Genomic DNA, 23056 nt, shown 5'->3' with positions numbered 1-23056 from the left:
CAAATCTTCCTCAGAACCTGAGGAATCAGGGGGGGGGGGGGGGGACGTGTAAAGCAACTGGTTGCACCAAGACATCTGAAACACGCCCCCCAACGCTCCCTGCACCAGATACTGGAGGCTGCAGAACGACAGGCAGTGCGCGTTCTCCTGAGTGGCAAACAGGTCTATCTGTGGAAATCCCCACATCCGGAAGATGTGAAGAACCAGGTCTGGATGGAGATGCCACTCGTGATCGGCCAAGAAGTGCCGACTGAGACTGTCCGGCCAGATGGTTTGCTACTATGCAAATCCGATGGTCATGTGCCCAGGACCAGAGCCGCAGAGCCTCTGCAGAGAAGATACGACCCTACTCCTCCCTACTTTTGATGTACCACATCGCGGTGGTGTTGTTCGTCAAGACTTGAACTGACAGACCGCAAAGTGATGGCAGAAAGGTCTTGAGAGCCAGACGTTTTGCCCATAACTCCAACAGATTGATGTGAAACGATCTTTGATCTCCAGGTCACCCCAGATGAGCTCCCCAACCCTAGAGTGAAAGCATCTGTTATGACGTGGTCATCGGAGGTGGGAGGCAAAATGGCTTTCCTTGGGAAAGGTTGCCGTCCACAGCCCACCATCGTAGATCTGCTGCTGAGTCTCTGGAGATCGTTATCGACTCCTCGAGATCCCCTTTGTGTTGAAACCACTGCTTGCGGAGGCACCACTGGATAGCCCTCATGTGTCAACGTGCATGAGTGACCAACAGAATGCAAGAAACGAACAGGCCGAGCAGACGTAGGACCTTGAGGACGGGAACAGCCGCTCCATTTTGAAACATTGGAATCAATACCTGAATGTCCTGAATCTGCTGAGGCGGAGGATATGCCCGATTCAATGTTGTATCCAGTACTGCCCCTGTGAACAGGAAGCGCTGAAAAGGCTCCAGGTGAGACTTGGGCATGTTTACCGTAAAACCTAGGTTGAACAACAACCATGTTGTTATTTGCAAGTGATGCAGCACAAGCTCTGGGGACTTGGTTTTTATCAGCCAATCGTCCAGGTAAGGGAATGCAAATACTTCCTTCCTTCTGAGCTGCACTGCAACCACCACCACTACCTTCGTGAAGACCAGAGGTGTGGAAGTAAGACCAAAAGGAAGGACGCAAACTGGTAGTGCTGCGACCCTACCACGAACCGAAGATACTTCCTGTGCGACTTCAGAATGGGGATATGAAAATAAGCATCCTGCAAGTCGACAGACACCATCCAGTCTTCTTTGTTCAACGCCAGAAGCACCTGTGCTAGAGTCAGCATTTTGAATTTCTCCTGTTTGAGGAACCAATTCAAAATCCTCAGGTCCAGGATAGGCCTCAATCGACCATCCTTTATGGGAATCACAAAATATCTCGAATAGCATCCCTGACCCATTTCCTGCTCTGGAACCAACTCCACTGCACCCTTTAACAAAAGGACTTGTACCCCCTGCTGAAGCAACAGGAGATGATCTTCCGAGCAAAACAAATGACGGGGAGGGATAGGAGGGGGAAACCCAGAAAAGTTAGGGCATAACCTTTCCCCACAATATTTAGCACCCAAGAGTCCGATGTGACTAACTCCCACTCGTGGAGAAAAAGAAATAGCCTGCTCCCTATGGGAGAAGCATGATCCAAGATGGATAGAAACCTAGGGCTGCTTCCCTTGTTGGGTTCCCCCAGAGGAAGAGGATGCGGCAGGAGGCTGCTGGGTGGCTCCTCGTGCTCTAACCCTTCCCGCCCTCTAAAAGACCTGGAAGGCTGTTGCATGCTGGACTGTGGCATTCCACAAAAAGAGGATCCACGGCCAAACCCCCTGAACCTCCGAAAGGATCTAAAGGGTGTGGATGCTGAAGGCTGTAGCCCCAAGGGTCTTGCAGTAGCCCTGCTCTCTTTAAAAGTTTCAAAGCAGAGTCGGCCTTGGACCCAAACAACTTCTCGCCATCAAGCGGAAGATGCAACAAAGTTGTTTGAACGTCTGTGGAAAAGCCAAAAGACCTAAGCCACGCATGCCTCCTGGTCGCCATCAAAGTGGCCATTGCCCTGGCAACTGAATCAGCTGTATCCAGATCTGACTGGATAATCTGCTTAGCCGCCGCCTGAGTGTCTAAAATGAGCTCATCAAACTGCCCCAGCACATCCTGAGGCAAGCTGGGCACCACAGCTCTTGCCGCGCCCATCAGGTCATGAACATACCTCCCCAGCACGCAGGTAGCACTGACCGATTTCAAGGCCATACTGCATGAGGAGAAACCTTTCTTGGCTGCTTGCTCCATCCTCTTAGACTCCCTATCAGATGGAGTAGCAGGAAAGGAGCCAGGTGCAGATCAGGTAGAACAAGAAACTTGAACCACCAAGCTCTCAGGAGTAGGATGTTGAGACAAAAATTGAGGATCCCCAGGAGCCCTGTACCTCCTAGCCACAGTCCTGGAAGCCGCTGGAGTCTTGACAGGTTTCTCCAAATGTCTAAAATGGGCTTGGTAAGGGCATCATTAAAAAGGGAATAGCGGCTCCGCAGACGTAGAGGAAGGTTGCAACACCTCAGTCAATATGTTTGTCTTCACCTCAGATGCTGGCAACGGACGTTCCAAGAATTGAGGAGCCTTCCTTATGACTCTGTGATAAGATTCTGCCTCCTCCTTGAATTCGCCTGGGGATGAAAGATCCCACTCAGTAGATGTATCCAGTCCACTTGCAGAGTCCAGACCCTGAAATTCCCTCTTGGGCTCAGGAATCTCTCCTTCCCCCAACAGCTGTTGCTGATATTCCTGCTCCTACAAGAGCCTCAAGGATCTCCTCCTTGATCTCAATCTGACCTCCAATCTTGGCGTCGACAGAGAATTAGCCGACATCGACGATGCCGGTTTTAAGGCATATGGACGCACTGGCGGAGTAGATGGTGGAGAAATACTGCGTAACAACTGGGATCCATCCGGCGCTGGCATCGACTCCATCTGCGCCGTCGGCAACATCATCTGGGGCGACGAGGTCATCGGCGCCGAACCAGCACCTTCAGCTGGATAGAAGGGTACAAACGGAGCCTGTTTGTATGGCGCCGGCAAACCCAAAGAAAAAGCTAATGGGCCCGCAGGGGCCATAGCCTTGTTGAAAATGCTAAACATAGCTTCAAGGAACGCCGCTGGATCCGCTCGCGGAATTGGGAAGGCAGGAAACCTCTGCTTATCTTGAGGTGCTTTGGTCGGCTCCGAAACTTGCGCCACCGGCTCCTGAGCTAACACTGGTGAAAAGTGAATCGGAGACCTTGCCGGGGACTTGATGACCTCAATCAACGACGGCACTGGAGAAGCCTGTGGATGCTGAGGCTGAGGAGTGATAGTTGGACTGACAGCCCATGCCGTACGGCGTAGTCTCGGAAGGGACAGAGACGAGACCGATCTCTGGAAGAACAGCGTTGAGAATCGTGCCGGCGCCGCTTCTTATGAGATCTGGAGGACTTGTGTGAAGAAGAGTCCCTCACCTTAGATCTTCGATGACCCTTGTACCCTCTCTCAGCTTTTGCCAAGAAGAGCTTAGCCTCTCTCTCCTTTTAAGGCCTTCGGGTTCATCCGCTGGCAGGACACGCACCCCTCCACGTTGTGGTCTGAGCTTAGGCACCACAAGCAGTCCTCATGTGGATCTGTGACTGACATTCAACCCCTGCACTCATGACAAGGCTTAAAACCTGATTTCTTTGGTGGAGACATTGTAACTAGTACAACAAGAATACCTTCGAAACAGTAGCGGTTCGAGAGCCAGAAAAAAAAGTTAGCATCGAAGGGATGGAAAAAAGGGAACTGACGTCAGCACGCCGGCGAGGACTTCTTATTGCCACGATGACGTCAGACGGAGTCGCGTGCGGAGCCGTGCAATTGTGACGTCCTCGTCGACGTGAAGAGCTGGGAAGAAAACTTCTGTCTAATGCTGGTGCATTGGGAGAATTCATAAGGTATGGAATCCACAGGTAGTTGTATCCATCAGAATTATAGTTACCTTAGGGAGTGAGTTATAGTTACTTGAAATACCTGTAACTATAACAGGTGAACTTCTATGGTTTTGTGCGTTTAAAATGTGAGCCTAACTATAAAGTCCCTGTAATCTTTGTTTTTTCAGTGATTTTTTTTTAATATATAGTATAGTAGATAGATAGATAGATAGATAGATAGATAGATAGATAGATAGATAGATAGATAGATATACAAATTACCTAGTGGTGGTCGCCACTAGGTAGTTATAGTTAGGATGTAGTTTCTATAGAATTTTTTTGTTTTGTTTTTACTTGCCTAGATCTTTGGCAGCTGTTGAGGAATCTTCACAAAATTTTCCCAAAAAATTTGTCGCTCATGTCAGCTGCTGCCTAAAAAGTTTCAGGGTGCTCCGTTAAGTGGGGGGGAAAGAAAAAAAGAAGATCCCAAACTGCTTTTTCCCCCACGGATTTTTCCATAGGCATTTTGAACAGCAATAGCACCCGAACCACTGGTAGCATTATATCAAATTTGACAGAAAAGTAGCTCTTGGTCCAGAAAGCGACCTTTTTGTTATTTGGTGTAAATCTGTTCAGTCATTTTTGAGAAATTAAAGAAAATGAAAATTTGTATATATAGGGACGCAAAGGCTCCGCGAATCCTCCGGATCTCGTGCTGAGATCTGATTGGCTGCTAACACTTCAACAAGGAAGTGATGGAAGCCATCTTGGGACTCCGCTTCATCCAAGTCATCGAAAAATAGATTAAAAAAAAAAAAGGGACCAGCGTAGGGATACCCTGACCCCTTAGCTCTGGTGTTGGGGTCCCAAAGGGATCTCCACAGAGCAAATAAGCAACATTTTGGGTGGAATTTTCATCGAGAGACACAGCCTTGGGTACTGTCACCTCTCTGGGGCTTTAAACTAAATCAATGCAGGAAGGGGTGCAAGGAACCCTCCGCAGCCCCAGGGATCACCACCTCCCAGGAGCATTAAATGCTTGGGGCCGTCCTGCCTCCTCACAGCCCCAAGAACCGCCACCTCCCTGGGGCTGATTTTAGATAAGATAGAGGATCTGTTGCGCACTCCCTGCACTGGGGACCACAACCTCCCCGGGGCAGCCTAAAATGTTGGAGAGAGGCCGTGTGGCCCCCCCTCAAGGAGCCAATTATTGCACTGGGGACCACCACCCCCCAGGGCCGGCTATGTCCTTGTGTGCCTACACCTGGTACATGTTTGATCCCTGGGACATAGCTGTTTGCTGTGAACTGGCGGGAGCTTTGACAGCTCCCACCAAGTCAGAGCAAACACTCCAGTAACAACATTTGAGAGGTGTTAAACACAGCTTTCACTAGCTGGAGGGGGATGTTTCCTCTGTTTCCCTGCCTGCAGAGATGCAGACAGGGAAGCAAAGGAAAGTACTGCTCTCTCAGAGAGGGAGCTGCATCTTTATCAGCTTCCTCTCTGTGAGAGTAATGCTGGCTCCCTTCAGGTTCCCCAGCGGATACCCAACCATTTTGACGAGGTGCCCTGGGGGACACCCAGATGACATGGCTGGGCCCTGGTGGATGCGGGCCCCGGGGCCAAGAAAAGCCTTGGGACAGGGGACTGCGTGGCACCTCTACTCCCCAAAATAAAGTTTAGGTTGGGCCCTCGGAGATGGGGTCCCCAGGGCAGAGACTGGCCCGGGGAGGGGGGCCACGTGGCCTCCCTACCAAAAAACAAAAAATGTTTAGGCCGGAGGACAGGGTCCCTGGGGCCGAGATCGGCCCAGGAAGGAGCGTTGCGCCCCCACTTCCAAAACGAAAAAAAAAACTGTTTCGGCCTATGTCTGAGGTTTGGGCTCCCTGGGGCCGAGATCAGCTCAGGGAGAGGGGCCATGCGGCCCCCTCCCAAGAAAAAAAAAAATATTAACATCGGGCCCAGGTGGATGGTAGTAGATAGTAATGAAAATTACCTTTCGTTAAAAAAACACAGAAATTCACTGAAAAAAACAAAGGTTATAGGGACATTATAGTTAGGAAATAGAATTTTTTAAAACATGGAAATGTACTTAAAAAAACGGTTACAGGGACGTTATAGTTAGGCTCACATTTTAAACGTACAAAACCATAGAAATTCACCTGTTAGAGTCATCTCAAGTAACTATAACTCATGCCCTAAGGTAACTATAACTCGTGACCCCAGCATGCACAACCAATTACCCCACAAATTACAGCACTCTGGACATCTTTGATAACATAATTGATAATATCAATGTAATATTTGCATAAAACTTTTGACAAAAAAACTGTGCATGGCCGGGGCGTAAATTATACTTACCTTAGGGCAACGGTACTCAAAGTATGGCCCGCGGGCTGCCAGCGGCCCCACGGACCTAGCTTGGCGGCCCGCGAGACGCACACCAAACGCCATATCATAATGGCAGCAGTATGTAAACATAGAAGAGGGCCGCGGGAGCATGCTCCCGCGGCCCTCCTCTATGTTTACATACGGCGGCCATTGTTTATGGCGTTGCCCTGACGATCCTGGAAGCCAAAGCCCCATAAAAGCCAGCACTTGCAGCTAACTTTTATGGGGCTTTGGTCGTCTGCTTCCTGTCACCGGCTCCACGTCTGCTGCCTGCCTGCTGTTCCACATTTGTGGCATCTTTACAGTGCTTTGAGTCAGGTAAGGCTCTTTGGTTATTTATTTATTTGTTTTTAATGTAGTGGTGTTACTGGGGTAGGCGTGAGAGCAGATTGCGCTGTGTGTGTGTGTTACTGGGGTAGGGGTGAGAGCAGATGGCGCTGTATGTGTGCGCGCTGTGTGTGTTACTGGGGTAGGGGTGAGAGCAGATGGCGCTGTGTGTGTGAGCTGTGTGTGTGTGTTAATGGGGTGGGGTGAGAGCAGATGGCGCTGTGTGCAGATGGCGCAGTGTGTGTTACTGGGGTAGGGGTGAGAGCAGATGGCGCTGTGTGCAGATGGCGCAGTGTGTGTTACTGGGGTAGGGGTGAGAGCAGATGGCGCTGTATGCAGATGGCGCTGTGTGTGTTACTGGGGTAGGGGTGGGAGCAGATGGCGCTGTGTGTGTTACTGGGGTAGGGGTGGGAGCAGATGGCGCTGTGTGCAGATGGCGCTGTATGTGTTACTGAGGTAGGGGTGAGAGCAGATGGCGCTGTGTGCAGATGGCGCTGTGTGTGTTACTGGGGTAGGGGTGGGAGCAGATGGCGCTGTGTGCAGATGGCGATGTGTGTTACTGGGGTAGGGGTGAGAGCAGATGGCGCTGTGTGTGTTACTGGGGTAGGTGTGAGAGCAGATGGAGCTGTGTGCAGATGGCGCAGTGTGTGTTACTGAGGTAGGGGTGAGAGCAGATGGCGCTGTGTGTGTTACTGGGGTAGGGGTGAGAGCAGATGGCGCTGTGTGTGTTACTGGGGTAGGGGTGGGAGCAGATGGCGCTGTGTGCAGATGGCGCTGTGTGTGTTATTGGGGTAGGGGTGAGAGCAGATGGCGCTGTGTGTGTTACTGGGGTAGGGGTGAGAGCAGATGGCGCTGTATGCAGATGGCGCTGTGTGTGTTACTGGGGTAGGGGTGGGAGCAGATGGCGCTGTGTGTGTTTTTTGTAGGTTTGTAGTTATACCTGGATTCAAAATACAACATTGTTTAGCATTGTTTTGAAAAAGGGGGTGGGGTGGTTGTTCCCCCTCTAAGCCCCGCCCCCTCTAAGCCCCGCCCCCGCTGTCACTTCAGTGCGGCCCTCGGCTGCAAACCATACTGCAATTTTGTCCCCCGAGAAAAAGTTTGTGAGTACCCATGCCTTAGGGCATGAGTTATAGTTACTTGAGATAACTATAACTATAACAGGTGAATTTCTATGGTGTTTAAAATGTGAGCCTAACTATAACATCCCTGTAACCATTGTTTTTTTTAAGTGATATATATATATATATATATATATATATATATATTCACTGCAATGCACAGGAGTCACGTCAATAATTTTATTGCAAATTACAGTAAGAATATGAAAGATGGCATAGGATATGTGGATTAATTAGCTGTGCATGGCGAAGGCGCAAGTTATTGTTACCTTAGGGCGTGAGTTTTAGTTACTTGAAAGAACTCTAACTATAACTGCTGAATTTCTATGGTTTTTTAAGGTATAGCAATTTTCATTGCTATACGTATATCCAACCACCGCCGTGCACGGCCTGCAGCCAGGCCCTGAGGCCAATACCCTATAAACACCCAACCTTGAATCACGCACAGCCTTCTCCTGTGAGCAGTAGGGGTTGCCCGCAAGGTCTGGCCTGCAGCCATTCCCTGCGGCCAACCAACCGGATGCTGTGTGCATGCACAGCAGAAGTTGGCCTCGGCCTCTCTGGATGTGAGAATAGTTCTAAGAGGGTGTATCAGGGGGTAAGAGTGGCTGTCAGAATGTATGTCTGGGTGTGAGAGTGCAGACCCCACTTACATTGTATTTGATGCCCCAGCGAGGTGGTGGTCCCCGGGGCGTGGGGAGGCTGCGGGCCCCCTCACTTACATTATATTCAATGCCCCGGGGAGAGGTGGTCCCCAAGGTGCAGGGGAGCTGCGGGCCCCCCTAGATATATTTACATACAAGCCAGGGGTAGGGGGTGGCCTCCGGGGCACGGAGGGGATCGTGTGCTCCCCTTACATTATATTCAATGCCCTGGGGAGGTGGTGGTCCCTGGAGCACGGGGTCCGTGGAACCCCCCGCTTACATTAGAATCGATGCTCTGGGGAAGTGGTGCTCCCCTGGCTGCAGGTGCCACGGCACCCGCTTACCTTAGAATGGAAGCCCCGAGGAGGTGGTGGTCCCTGGGGCTGTGGTAGGGCCAGGCGGTCCCCACCCATTACATTTTTAATTTCACTGAGACCTGGCCTACCAGGGGGCCTATAAATAAACAAGCAGGGAAGTCTGCACTTAAAAAAAAAAAAAAAAAAAAAAACATGCTGCAAATTCGTGAACATCACGAACTCAGGGCAAAAAAAAAAAAAAAAAATGTTTCAATTGTTTTTTATCTGGGGGTGTCCCTCTGGGATTCCCCCACAAGTGCTACAGGGTCAGGGTGTCTATACCCTGGCCCCCTTATTTTTTTTCTTTTTTTTTTTTTTTTTCCTACCGTCTTTTCTGGGGCTCGGCTGAAGCAGAGACCCAAGATGGCTACCAACACTTCCTGGTTTGAGGTGTTGGCAGCCAATCAGAGCTGTGCATGCCTCTGTACGAGCTCATCATTGTTCACGAATACTTCGCGGTCAGAGATAAACAAATTAGAATTTCCGTAAATTTCTCAAAAACTACTGAAAGGGTTCACACCAATTAAGCGAAAGCCTAATCTGAGTATCAATAGCTAGCTTTCTGCCAAATTGGGGTAATTCCGTCCAGTGGTTCGGCTTGTAGTCGTGTCTAAAGAATCCTACGGAAATTAACATTGGAAACACAACCTTTTTTGAGCCCCCTTTTTTCTCAGCCCCGTTGATGGATCACCCTGAAACTTTCCATGAGCAACAAAAACTTTTTGGGGGAAAATTTTGTGAAGATTCATCAAACGGTGCTAAAGATATAGGCAAGTCTAAAAATGCTTTTCCTATGGAAACATGGTCTGAACTATAACTACCTACTGGTGGCACTACAGTGTTCTATTGAGAAACTAGAATGCTAACATTCTGAATTGATGCCGAAAGTGTGGCACATCTGACTGCCATCTTGATGGAATCAAAGTGGAAAACTGAAAGCATTTTCTACAGAGGATACTGTAGTAAATGAGAAGACTAGAGAGCTCCATAACAAATAAGTCTCCGAAGATGTCACCAGAGGAAAAAAGAGGCCAAATGTAGCACAAATATCACCCAAATGTAGCCCAAGTATAGCCCAATGACGGAAGTGTGCTAAACACTTAAATATTTAGTTTTTTGCAGTTTTATACAGCACAGACTTGACCTGAAGGTATTGGAGTGCTTTACATGAGCATCAGTTACATTACACAGGACACATTCCTTTTTGGCTTTAGGCAAGGAGGGTTTAAGTGATTTGTCCAGAATCACAGGATTTCAAGCTGACGCCAAACTTGAAACTGGTTCCTCAGTTGTAAAGTGTGCAGCTCTGGCCATAACACCACATTATCTCCCCTAAGTTTAACATATAATCAAGTGATCAACTGGATAAAAAAAAAATCATCAAGATGGCAAATAATTTAATCTGACGCTATCTGAGAAGTCAGAAAATAAGTCCTCATTTTAGTTTTTTAGAGGAATAACCATCATTTCTATGGGAATAAGACTGTCATTTTTATAATTCCTGCACAAAATGCTTTAGTTATTACAGTCTTGATTACATCAAGATGACATCAGGCATGCCACACCTTTTAAATAAATATAGAATGTTAGCAATCTAGTTATTCATTAGAACACTGCAGGGAAGCAGATGTCAGGGGCCCTGACTCTGATAATTGAGAGCAGGGAAGAGAGTGAAGCGGCAACAAGTTGACTACACTGGCGGGCAGGAGGGGAATTGGCAGCACAACGTACTATGGAGGGTGGGGGAAAATGGGGCAGGGGCAAGAAACCAACCATGCAGTACAGGCAAGGGAGGCTGTGGCAATATAACAGACCACGAGGGCAGAAGTAAGAGGCAGTGGCAGCACAACCATACATGTCATCAGACCTGATTCAGGCAGGAGACTCCCTACATTTTTTAAAAATCCAAATGGGCTTTATTTTATCTGTCTCCTTCCTAAAATGTCCTCTTTTTCAATGTAAGTCAATGGGGAAAATCAATTCCCCAGGTTTTCTTTTCAAATTCTCTTTCTTACCAAGTTCAGAATGTTGGCAAGTACAGTACATTGGGTCACTGAGGGCAGGACGAATGGGTTAGGGACATGGACTTGGATAACAGAGGGCAGGAGGGAGATGGGCAGGGGCACCAGACTCACCTTACAGGACAGACTTCAGGAGCTGCAGCAGCACAATACACCCACAAACTGCTAATTACACCAGATATTACAAGACTCATGCTATCTTCTATGACATCATTAATGATATCACTGTAACATCTGCAGTAATAGCATTGATGAGAAAACTGTGCATTGCGAGGACACAAGTTATAGTTACCTTAGGGCACAAGTTATAGTTACTTGAAATAGCTTTAATTATAGCAGCTTAATTTCTATGGTTTTGTGTGTGCAACATCTGAATCTAACTATATATATATATATATATATATATATATATATATATATATATATATATATATTTTGCTCTGCTTCAATGCAAATTCTGGCTTTATAAACACTTGTAAAGGAAGGTGCAGCATTCCGAGGGTATGAATAGCAGGAATTTATTAAGTAAATGGAAGACTAGTCAACATGTTTCGGCACGGACTGTGCCTGTGTCACGTCGTGTTTGTGTGCCGCGACTTTCTTTATGAGGGCTTATGGAGCCGGATTTTTAATATAACTGTTTCTGGGGTGCTTCCTTTACTCAATGGATGTTGTGGAGTACATTTACCATAAAATTGACGTGTAGTAACTGAAGAAGTGGAGGTGGTGAACTGAAACAATCTTGCTATTTTGTGGCTGGGTGTATATAATAACCTTTTCCGCCTAAGTCTCCCTTTAAATGCATTTGAATTCCTCCCATTTCGTAGTAAGAATACCCCATTTTTTCAGCTCCTCCCCCCATCCCTCTCTTCTTTACAACTGAATCATAAGAGTATATGTACTGAGATTGGCGTCACACACCACGGCGGAGATCTCTGCAGAGAAATGATAGGGGGTTGCAGAGGCAGAGGTTCTCCATCCATAATTTTTATTATTGTTTTTTTTTAGCACAGACAGAGGTTCTCTGGATTTAGTTTTGTGAATTTTGTTTTTAAGCATTTGAGGAGTTTGACTGTAATGCTACTATCTGTACTACAAAATGCTGCTTCTTCTTTGCTTACCTAAACAATTTATAAGACAATCGATTGAACTGACCAGACACTGTGTTGCTCTCTCTCGATCTCCTCCCTCCTTCTCTCTCCTTCAGAGGGCAGCCCCTACACTCGTAGACAGATGGAATGTGAGGTTGACTCTGAGGGGAAGATATTTGTATTGGCACTGAATATCCTCTGCTGTCACAGGTTTGGTAGTCTACTGTGTGTTTTGTTTTTCTTAAACAATAAATTTAATATTTCTCTGAGACCACAGGCTCAATAGATTTCACTATACAGCATTCTTCCACTTTAAGTTTTCAGTAATATTTTCCCATATTATTATCCTTTCTTTGGCTCCAATTTAATGAGTATAGGACTGGAAGTTTGAAAGGAACACAGCTGTCAGGTCCCCTACATGGCCAGGTGCACCCATGTCTATCCTTTAAAAGATTATATCAAAAGTCTGTTCTTAAACGCAATACAAGTGAATATATATCCAAACAAGCTATCGTTTATAGACAACAGTTGGGGACTTGAAAGTGAAAGAGGATTTTCCCTCTTTCTGGGTAAATGTGAAATACATTGGAAATTAAGTATCATCTTACCTCGTAAATGGTTCCATCTGCACAGCGCAGAACTCCGTGTCCCTGTCGCTGGTCCATGACCCAGTCTCCCTCATAGTGATCACCATTCCTTAAAAAGGGAATTAAAAGTAACTAAACACAAGAAGAGACGTGATGCAACACAGCAGAACACACTTTTTAAATGTTAAATATTCAAATTTAGCTGCTGATTGCTGTATTAATGTATTAAACAGGTACAGAAGTGGTGAAAATGTTCCCTAGAGAGAACTAATCCTCCCAATTGATGAAAAAGGAAAGGGGCCTTTGAATGCAGAATTGAAAAAGACAAATGGTTTGGAGTCCTAGTTCTGCATTGTAAGACCCTTCATTGAAGTCATAAATATTAGAATAATTTACAGCTGGGTGTGGTGACCCTCAATAGAAAGGGTGGAAAGTTTAACATGTCCAAATGTTGGGAGCACTAAAAGCTATATTACAGCACCAATAACACAACCTGCCTGCCTACTTATCTCAGAATTAAGGAAAGGTGCAGGCAGATAGGGTCAAATTACAAAGGCTAAAAAAAAGTCCTCCTGTCCCTTTGAGGCTCCAGTACCTCCCGCCACCCATGATGCCACGTATACACAACTGCCTCATAGTGGGTTTTTAAAATGAATAATCAACGCTAGGAAAGACTATCTGAACGTTTTATTCATAATCCCCTAAAAATTTATGGGGAGGGGTAGTTGACTACTTCAATGAAGACTCCTTTCATGCAAAACTCTGGCTAAAGTCACTATTTTTGCTGCATCATTACACAATTTTCATTGATAGTCATAAATGTTAGATAGGATAGTAAGCAAAACATAATACCGGTTGCTCTTGGGCATCAGGAATACAAACTGTATCCACTATAAAAACGTAAGGAGCCTCAAGTTCATAGTAAACCAAAGAGGTTTTACAGAGCACCCTGATCAATCCTAGAGTCAGCTTTCATATTAAAACTGAGACAATGATAGCTTGTGAATGTGTGAACTGATTTCCAAATGGCTGCTTTGGAAGGAGTTTTTGGTTTCCCTTGTAGAGATTTATTAAATTGTTAATAGAGGATAACCAGGCTACGATCCAATAAGAGGTGGATTATTTTGTGATGGCTAGATCAAGGCGATTGTATCAATAATGAATGCAGAGTCTGTTAGATATGGGTAGGAAACATTCTCCTAGAGAGGAATGGTTGACAAAGAACACTTAAAGAGTGATGGTTTGGTTACAGCAAAAATCTGATACTACCTTTGGAAGAAAAGAACGGTGAGTTTTCATCACCACCCTATAAGCATGGAACACAGTATGATTTTGCAAGGCTGAGCAACATTTAATTTAACTTACCCTACAGGCTGAAGTGATGGCTATTAGAAAGGCAGTCTTCCAGGGCAGATGCTGAAATGAAGCTCTGTGTATAGGTTCAATTGGTGGGGCTAAAACCAAACTGAGCTCCTAATAGTGTCCTCATTGGAGGAAAGACTTCCTTTTGGATGTCTAAAACGTCTTTATTACAGGAATTTTGGAAAGGGATGCCGGAAATGGACTTTTTCTATAAGCTTTGATCATGGCAATAAGGTCTTTAATTGAGGGGAAGTGCAGTTTTGATTGAACAAGGTGTAATAAATATGTACGAATTACATCCTCCTGTTAGGCGAGAGGAATGTAGTCTCTTTGGCTGGCACCATAAGCAAAACCTATATTTCTTGAAAGAATAGCAACCCCTTGGCAAAGGATGTTTGACTTCCTTGCATGATTAAGGGAGGCTTAGATGCCCACATTGTCTGATTTCAGAAGCCATGCTGCCAAACTCAAGGATCTCAGGTATGGGTGCTAGAGCTAGTCCAGTGATTTAGTCAATAGGTTCAGTCTGCATGACAACCTCTTATGAGGCTTCACAGCTGTTTTCAGCATACCTGGATACTACCACTTTCTTAAGCAGTGAAGATCATTGTTGTTTGACAATTCCAGAATTTCATTATTACTGAAAGTATCAAAGGAATGGAAGAAAAGTCGTCATGTCTTTGACCAGCTTATCAAAAAGACACTGCCCAATGAGCATGGTTCTGACTGTCTGGATGCAAAGCTTTCATAATTTTTGTTTTCAGATATTGTGAAGATATTTAAATTTAGGTAGCCACAATCTATTTAGGTTCGATGTAGAACACTGTTGTTGAGGAGTAATTGGTTATTTTTCTTGTGGAATCGATTTAGGAAATCTACTTGATGGGTTTGGGAACTCCTGGTAAATATATTGCTTTTATTGATAGATCCCACTCCCTGCCCAGGCCCACAACCAGATGTTCTGCAATTCCTGTGACCGAGTTCTTGACCTTGTATGCCTTTGCTTGTTTAGGTAATGCCTGGTCATTGTATTGTCCATTTCAATAAAAATCCTGTTTGTTGTCACGTGGTAGGAGGGCCCTGAGAGCTAGATGAACTGAAATCAGCTCTAGGTAGTTGAAGTGAAGGGCTTTCTTTTTTGGCAAAATGCTTTGCCAACAGCTCCCAGATGAGCTACCCATCCAGAGAGAGATGCATCTATCACAATAGTTTAAGTTGGAGGTTCATATTACCAAGGGACTCTTCAAAGTAGATTTTCTCTTTTGGACCACCATGAGAGTGACTTGCCTTTTAGATACAGATATATGGAATTTGCCATCCACATTTTTGTTCTTCTGAGACTATTGATCTTACTGACACTGCTGAAAAAGTCTCAGATGCAGCCTTGCAATGCGAGACAAAGGAAATGCAGGATGTCATGGCCATGAGCATGAGGTGAGGACTGTTGGATTCAAAGTCTTCAGTTGAAAATTAAATTTCTCCTAGATTAATAACTCTCTCTCCTACAAAGGACACACCCTTACTTGCACTGTGTTTAGTGTTGCTATACAGAATAGGACCTGAACATGATATGTGACTAACTTCTGAAAGTTTTTGTAGATCTAGACTGAATAACAGCACCTTTGTAGTAGTATGGAGGTTTTGTTTCTCAGAGTGACTAATCAAAGCCCCAATGATGGTTTTGAATTAGTTGGTAGTGGTAGAGCCTTGATGCTTTGAATTTTGCCAGGCACTGACTTGCCTTTTGTGATTTTTTTCCCACTCTTCAAGGTGTAAAAAACAGATCCCCTAATGGCGTGGTGAGTGGAGAGAAGTGTATTGAGGCGTTACTGGGGGTTGTTGTAGAGCTTTTGCCCTGATGAATTAGAAGCTAATATTGAGCTGATTTGTTTTGATAGTCCCTCTGCTGATCAGGATATATCTGGCTCTTATGTTGCTGCTGTTGATGCAGCGAGTAGGTAGAAAACTCTGAGGTCAATAATGAAGGTCTCTGAGCCTGAATTGGGATTGGAAGCACTTTCCCTGCTCTTCATGCCCCACTTGCAAGAGTGTCTCTACCTCATTCTTCCTTCTGGCCATCTCATCTTGAATATGCTACCCAAACAAAGAAAGCCTGAATAAGGAAGATTCAGAATTTTCTGTTGTGTCTCAGGCTTCAGTGTAGTGAGACAAAACCAACATGAATGCCTCATGATAACTCCATGGCAGTACATAGAACCTGCCAAATCTGCCAATTCTATAGCTACACTAATGGCCTAACTGGATACTAATGTGACTTTGTGCCTTCTTTCCTCGAAGTGTTGCCTTCAGTAACTTAGCAGATCTTCATTAAAGGACTTGAGTGTGATCCAAATTTCTCTTCCAGTTTTAGCAGCTGTTCCCCACAATTCGTCCCAGGATCTTCATTAAAGGACTTGAGTGTGATCCAAATTTCTCTTCCAGTTTTAGCAGCTGTTCCCCACAATTTGTCCCAGCCGTATGTATCCTTATGTTCTATCAGGTGATGCAAAGGTTCAAGGAACGGTCACATGTCTACTTCTAATTAAAGACACAATAACAGAATCTGCCTTGGGAGGCAGATGCATATTAAGAGGTTGCAGGGGGGTCCGCAATGGACTCTCACCTAAGATGGCAAAATGAGAATGCCCCAGGAACTGTGGAGATGGTTCTGCAGGTTGTGGCACTCTCAGGCAGGTCAGGCAAAAATGCTGAAGTCACAAATCCGGATGCCGATGTATTACACATCGAGAGATGGTTTGATGGCGGTACTCTGTCAGAAATTAAATCAATGAATACTGTGGAGATGTCAACTGTATAGCATGGACTGACAGTGAATGAGAAGCCACTGTGTGTGTGTAATGCTTCTATGTTCATGGCAATGGAGATGCCGGTCAGGGGTTGAGTGCCTTGACGTTGAAGACTTACTACAATGTTGATGGTGCCTTGATGCCATTGAGAAGCCTTCAACGGCAAACATGTCAGGACCCATACTTTCAAAGGCAAAAGCATGGTCTTTAACATTGATGTGGAGTGTCAATGGTGAGCATGATAATTGTGATGTTGTTTGTCCGATTTTTCACTTTTTTTGGGGCTTCTCTCTCTGGATCTCACACTCTGGTGGTCCTCTGGAGCTGCTGCACGGCCCCAGTGTGACCCGACCATTCCCTGGTGGAGTTTTGAGTTATTTTCTTCTAGTCTGCCCTAAGGCCATCCAGCTTGCTAAGCAGTCTATTTCCTTCTCTATCACTTAGGGTCCTTTTCAACATATTTACACAAAACGTACAATCCTTCACAAAATGAGGATGTAGACACACTACCCACTCAGTGTGGGGCTGAGGCAGCTTTTTCCTCCCACATGAGGGTCACTTAAGATAAACTGGAGGACTTCTAACAAGAAAAACCCTCCAGAAAAAGATTAAGAGGGTTTGCATTCTTGTCAAATGTAAAAGATTTTTAGTTAAAACAGAAAAATTTGCAATTTCTAAAACATTTCTCGGAAAAAAACAGATGTGTAAACACCCAGTGTGCTCCACAAATAACACTCAAATGTGCCTGAAAAAAGGACTCACTGTGTAGAACAACTGGGATCATAAATAATGGCTCCTGAGGACTAAAGGGGACATTTTTTTATTGACTGTTGTAACGAAAGCCTGTCAGACTGCACTACATTCTGGAAAACGTAGCCTGCGATATGCTTTTGGAGGGTAAGGTAAGGTGAGAGACAGACAGACAGACAGACACAGACACGCACACACACACACACACACAGACAACCCCCCACCTCCCTCTCCACAGCAACACAGATGCCACCAGTGTCTTCTTCGTGGTCTTATTCCAGATCAATTCTAATTTTAAGAGGGTGTAAATAAAGGTTCTTAATTTGCCATAAAAATGCTGTGCTTCTTAATTCATGTACATTCGTGTTACACCTCAGAACCTATTCTCAAATCAGCTATTTCAAGAAAGCCTTGAGAATGTAGAAATATCCCAAATATATTGCATCACTATTAAAGGTCTTGTGTCCCTATAGGGATGCTCCTTAATGAAAAGGAATGTTTTCAGTATTAAATCATATTTGGAATGCACAGAATGTTAGAGTACTTTTTTGCTTTTATCACAAATACTGTGTACATTTAGACTTGGGTTCACAATGTATTTTGCTTCTAGAAGTTAGAGTTGATTAAACGGTCTCCCAGTGCTTCTCTTCAAGACAGAAGAATTATTTGCCAAAAAACGTGAAATCTTTTGAATAGGCTCAGTAAGTGTCTATAGTTTTATGTTTTGATACCCTTGTATTTTCTTTTTGGCTAACCAGCTGTAAAAATGACTTTAAATTTTAGAATATTTAGAATACTTAGATGACAATGCCACACAGAATGCACTGTACAAAACGCTGCATTGTGTGACTTGTCCTGCAATTCTGTGCAATGCGTTCGAAACGTCGACTTGTTTGTTTTGTCCATCCCTCATTTCTATTGTGGTAAACAGGACTCTTACCTTATAATAGTTTTGGGCTTTTATCCCTCAGTCCAGTAATCCGAGTAGGTGTAGGCATCTAGTGCACTGCAGACTTTGTACATGTTGTATATAATTAAATTGTGTCATGATTCACTGACCATTACTTGTTCAATGCACCGTCACTTGGAGCACCTTGTTTTACTTATTTTTACTTTATTTTTTATTTCATTTTATAATATATGGCTTTTCGCAATAAGTCGTATGTCATTCGCTTCTTGAAAGGTCTGACTTGACATTGGTGTCAGGTCAATTTTGTATCCATGTCTTGTTACTATTAGTTTTGCTTATTTATCTTTTCCCGGTAGAACATTTTGTGTGAATGGCTGTATTACCCTTGTACTAGAAATTCCAGGGTGGCCCCCTTTGTGTTTGGTATTAGTATGCTGCAGCTTTGCAGCAGGGGGCAATATATGTGAAAGCTTCTGCTTTTCCACAGGGTTACTTTCCCTTTGCACATGTCAGAGCGGGAAACTTTATATTTTAGTGAGGAATAAATATATTGAAAAGCTTCTGAGAGGAACATCATTTTTGGGCTCATTCCCGACTCCAATCATGTAGTAAGCCAAAAGATAGAAAAATTGGAGAAGTTAACTAAAAAGCCGATTCGAATACAGCTACATGGGCACCGTATGACCCAGTATCTTCAATCCAACACCAGGTCTGTAACAAACCAGACATATCTGTAGATGATTCCAAAGAGCAAGACAAGTTGTGTGTGTAATAACTGTTTCCGGTACTGGATGGTATTGAGGATTGATACTGCTTTAGAACACGTGAAGAGACTTCAGAAGGAGATAGCAGATTTAGTGAAAGAGATACTGGATGGCCAGGCCTTGACAAATGCCAAGGAAACTTTGACTGCTCTGGAAAAGTCGGTCTCAGAATTCAGGACTGTGACACAAAAAAGAAAGTTAGAAACACTTGCCAAAGATTTTAGGAATGTTGATAAAAAACGAATGTACCCACATTTAACAGAGGGTTACTACGAGCAAGACAACCAAGGCAGATTCCCTCACAGGGGAAGACAATACCGCCGCAAGGGGGTCACTTTCTCAGAATCCTCAGCATTTGATTATTCTGATTCTGAACCCAAAACAGGTAAAAGCATACACACCAGCAGGGACCAGAACTCTGAGTCCTGTCATTTCTTTTAGAACAGGACCCAAGGGACCAATTGGCCTCCCAGTGGGAATACACCCTAAGGGTATATGATGGAAAGCGAGGCAGGAGACAGGGCCGGGGACGTGGGTGGGGCAATTACCATCCCATGGGTCACAGTGAATGACAGACCAGGAGACAACATTACCAATGGTAACCAACATGGTCCCAGAGACTACCCAAAACCAGCACTGATATTCAATCTGTTCCATCACATCCTGATCCATGATGAAACCATGGTCCTCACAATGGAGCTGGGTTTTGTTCCTACGAACAGACCAGATCCATTTCTTGCTAACCTAGAAGTTCTTCAGGAAAGTGAGACTTAGGCACTTCTTCCTGACCAATACATGACACTTGGATGAATGCCACTGGCCTATGCCCCCCTTCTGTGTTTAATCCTCATTTGTGCTCGATTCCAGCACAATTATTTATATTTGCAAATGTTGTTAGCAAGGAGATTAACAAGGTTCTTAACACTAGCCAATATGTACACTATAACATCACAGTAGAAGAGAATGAAGCCCTCACCATCCTTGCGTACAGTTATAACATTGTCATCAAGCCAGCTGACAATGGTGGGGGCATAGTCTTACAAGACAGACATGCATACTGCGCAGAAGCGCTAAGTGCAATTAGAAGGTGAACACTACTTCAAAGTTAAGGGGGATCCCACCTTGGCAATTAGATCCTTGATTAAGAGCATAACAGATGATGCTTTAGACTCAGGATACCTGTCCGAACAGGAATATAATTTCCTGAATGTGACCCATCCAAGAACTCCAGTTCTGCATACCCTTCCGAGGGCGCATTAAAAATTCCACAAATCCTCCTGGTCACCCCACAGTATCTGGGTGTGGATCATTATTGGAACCCAACTGTCAATACATTGATACCTTTTTGAAGTCATTTGTGCTACAATCTGGATCGTTTGTGTGGGATAGTATGGACTTCATTAAACAGACAGAAGGACAACCTTATGACCACTTCATTCAATTCTTAGTAACCATGGACATCCAAGCACTTTACACTAGCATTCCTCAAGAGGAAGCCCTCCGGGTTATCCAAGACATTCTAGATACTAGGGAGCGACCACATTGGGTACCAACAACATTTTTAGTTGATTTGGCCAGACTAGCACTCGAGAAGAAACTACTTTCGATTCCTCCATAGATTTTACTACCAGCGCAAAGGTATAGCCATAGGGGCTGGCGTCGATCTGGATCTGGTGAACTTCTTCATGGATGGCTACGAAAATAGAAATTTTTTCAGTGACAATAATCCCTTTAAACCTAACATCGTTTGATCCTTATATGGGAAGGCACTGAGGCAGAACTTGGTAATTTTACTTTGTTGATCAACTCTTTCTCAACTGATATAAAATTCACAGAAGAACATAATAGAACATACATTTCCTTTTTGGACCTTACCACTGGAACTGAAAATGGGCTCCTATACACGTCCCTTTATAGAAAACCTACATAGAGAAATTCTCTTCTCATGCGTTCCAGCTACCACCCAAGAGGTTTGGGAGACAACCTTGTGTATGGTCAGTTCCTGAGTATCCGTAGGAACGGCTACAAGAAATAAAACTACTTTCGTGAATCTGATGCACTCAATTATCGCCTAGCTGAAAGAGGATATCCCCACGGGGTTACTCCAGAGGTCGAGAAAAAAAGCATGGTACACACACAGAGAACATCTGCTTGTCCCAAGGGATCAAGGGGAGTCGGAGGATCGGCTGATTTTTGCAAGTACATACAATACTCAAAGTAATACCATATGTAAAATTATCTCTAAACATTGGCATATAGTTAATGACATCATTAATCATAAAGGCTTACCCTTCTGTTCTTTTAACAGAGGTCCATATTTGCGTGAAAAACTGATTAGAGCAGCTTTACCAGACACAAGTGCCTGTACTATTCATTCTCAATGGGGCTTACCACCAGTCTTTGGACATTATAAATGTGGGCAATGCGTAGCATGTGCAATGTGCAATGAAACTAAAATCTTTTCACATGGTCATGTATCATATACACTTGGATCGTTGTTCAACTGTAACTCTCAGAATGTCAAGTACTCCATTTGGTGCCCTTGCGAGTTGATTTATGTAGGTCAAACCACCCAAAAATTGAAAACACGGATTCTACAGCCATAAGAGCTGGATCAATTGCATGACACCTCGGGCACCTTTGGTGGAACATTACACAACACATTCAGCACAGCAAATCCAGTGGCAAGTTACTGAGGTCGTAAGGCCCGATCTAAGAGGAGATCGAAGTGTTAAACTGTTGACACCGTAATGTCGCTGGATTCAGAGAGTGGGATCGATGGACAATGGCCTCAATAGCCAGGAAGAATGGTGCCAACTAGTCATGATCGCTCAATAATGACAAGGACTATTTGAGGACATACGGTGACTGTGGGATGAGTTAAGCCACCAGTTTTAATATGAGTTGAGGATGGCTTTGTGATTATTGTTCATTTGTTGTCATGTATCCTTCTTTGGGTATTGCTATTGGATGTGCCTCTCTCCTGATGGTTCGTCCTCCTCCCTCTGTGTTCTATTCGGTTTCTTTCCTTTCCTTTTTGAGTCATCCGTGCCAATATTGGGGAACACCTTGTTTACAACTACATTTGATGCAGGTCAGTGCAACCCTAAATATTCTTGGGTGTGTTTTGTTTCACTTATGATTCCCAGTTATGCAGTTTTTGGACTTTTCACATAGATTCCTTCCACCTCTTTACATTATACATTTTTCCTGGCAATTTAAGTTGGAGGTGTTTGATTTGGTTGGTTTTATTTTGCATTTCACTGATCCGTATAAACATGTGTTGCCTTGTACCACAGGTGTTTTTCCCGTTTTTGCCTCTTGTGTTACTCTAATATATTTCATATGATGTGCCCACTGCACTCCCTTATGGGGTCAGCGCTCTAGTTTCCTCCACACATTTTCCCCCACTTCCGGGGTGGGGTTATCATTCTAGCATTTCACAGTGCCACGTCTGGAAGCAATACATCGCAGACCTATGTATATGCAGTCCTTCCCTGTTAGCCTCTTGTGGTACTCTAATATACTTTACACGGTGTGGCTACTGTACTTTCGTTTGGGGTAGGCACTCTAGTTTGCTCCACACGCTTTCCCCCACTTCCCGGGTGAGGTTACCCTTCCAGCATTCCACAGCATTCCATAGTGCATCTGGAAGTAATACAATGCAAGACATCTGTATATGCGGTCTTTCCACATTAGCCTCACTTCCGGTCTTCATTTTTCAGCACAGACGAGGCATGCAGGGATAAGGTGTCCTCCCTGCTTTTCTTCTCCAAGGTATATGGAAGCAGAGGAGATGCAACATATCTTTATCCGTGGTTATTCTTTATAATGGGAGTCTTGTGGCAGGGTCAATACGATTTGGCTTTCCATGCTTGTGCCCCATCTTTGCATGGATGCAGCCTTGTTGTGGTACATCGTTGATTCAGGGTCTCCCTGAGGTAAGATTGCTTGGCGATACATAATGTTCAGTGGTTCCGTTTACTACCTCT

The 23056-nt window shown here is 44.7% G+C and overlaps 1 protein-coding gene across 2 annotated transcripts in view; it reads right to left on the bottom strand.

Annotated features, from left to right (window-relative positions):
* Nucleotides 1–23056, bottom strand: part of MORN1 (MORN repeat containing 1) — a 980804-nt gene that overhangs the window by 874748 nt on the left and 83000 nt on the right. For both annotated transcript variants that reach the window (XM_069240989.1, XM_069240990.1), the window contains exon 6: nucleotides 12493–12580. In XM_069240989.1, the coding sequence (XP_069097090.1) occupies nucleotides 12493–12580 (88 nt within the window). The remainder of the gene's footprint in view (nucleotides 1–12492; nucleotides 12581–23056) is intronic.

Source organism: Pleurodeles waltl, chromosome 6 (genome assembly GCF_031143425.1).
Source record: "Pleurodeles waltl isolate 20211129_DDA chromosome 6, aPleWal1.hap1.20221129, whole genome shotgun sequence".
Lineage (NCBI taxonomy): Eukaryota > Metazoa > Chordata > Amphibia > Caudata > Salamandridae > Pleurodeles > Pleurodeles waltl.
The sequence above is the reverse complement of the archived record's forward strand: the minus strand, read 5'-3'. Positions and strand labels throughout refer to the sequence as shown.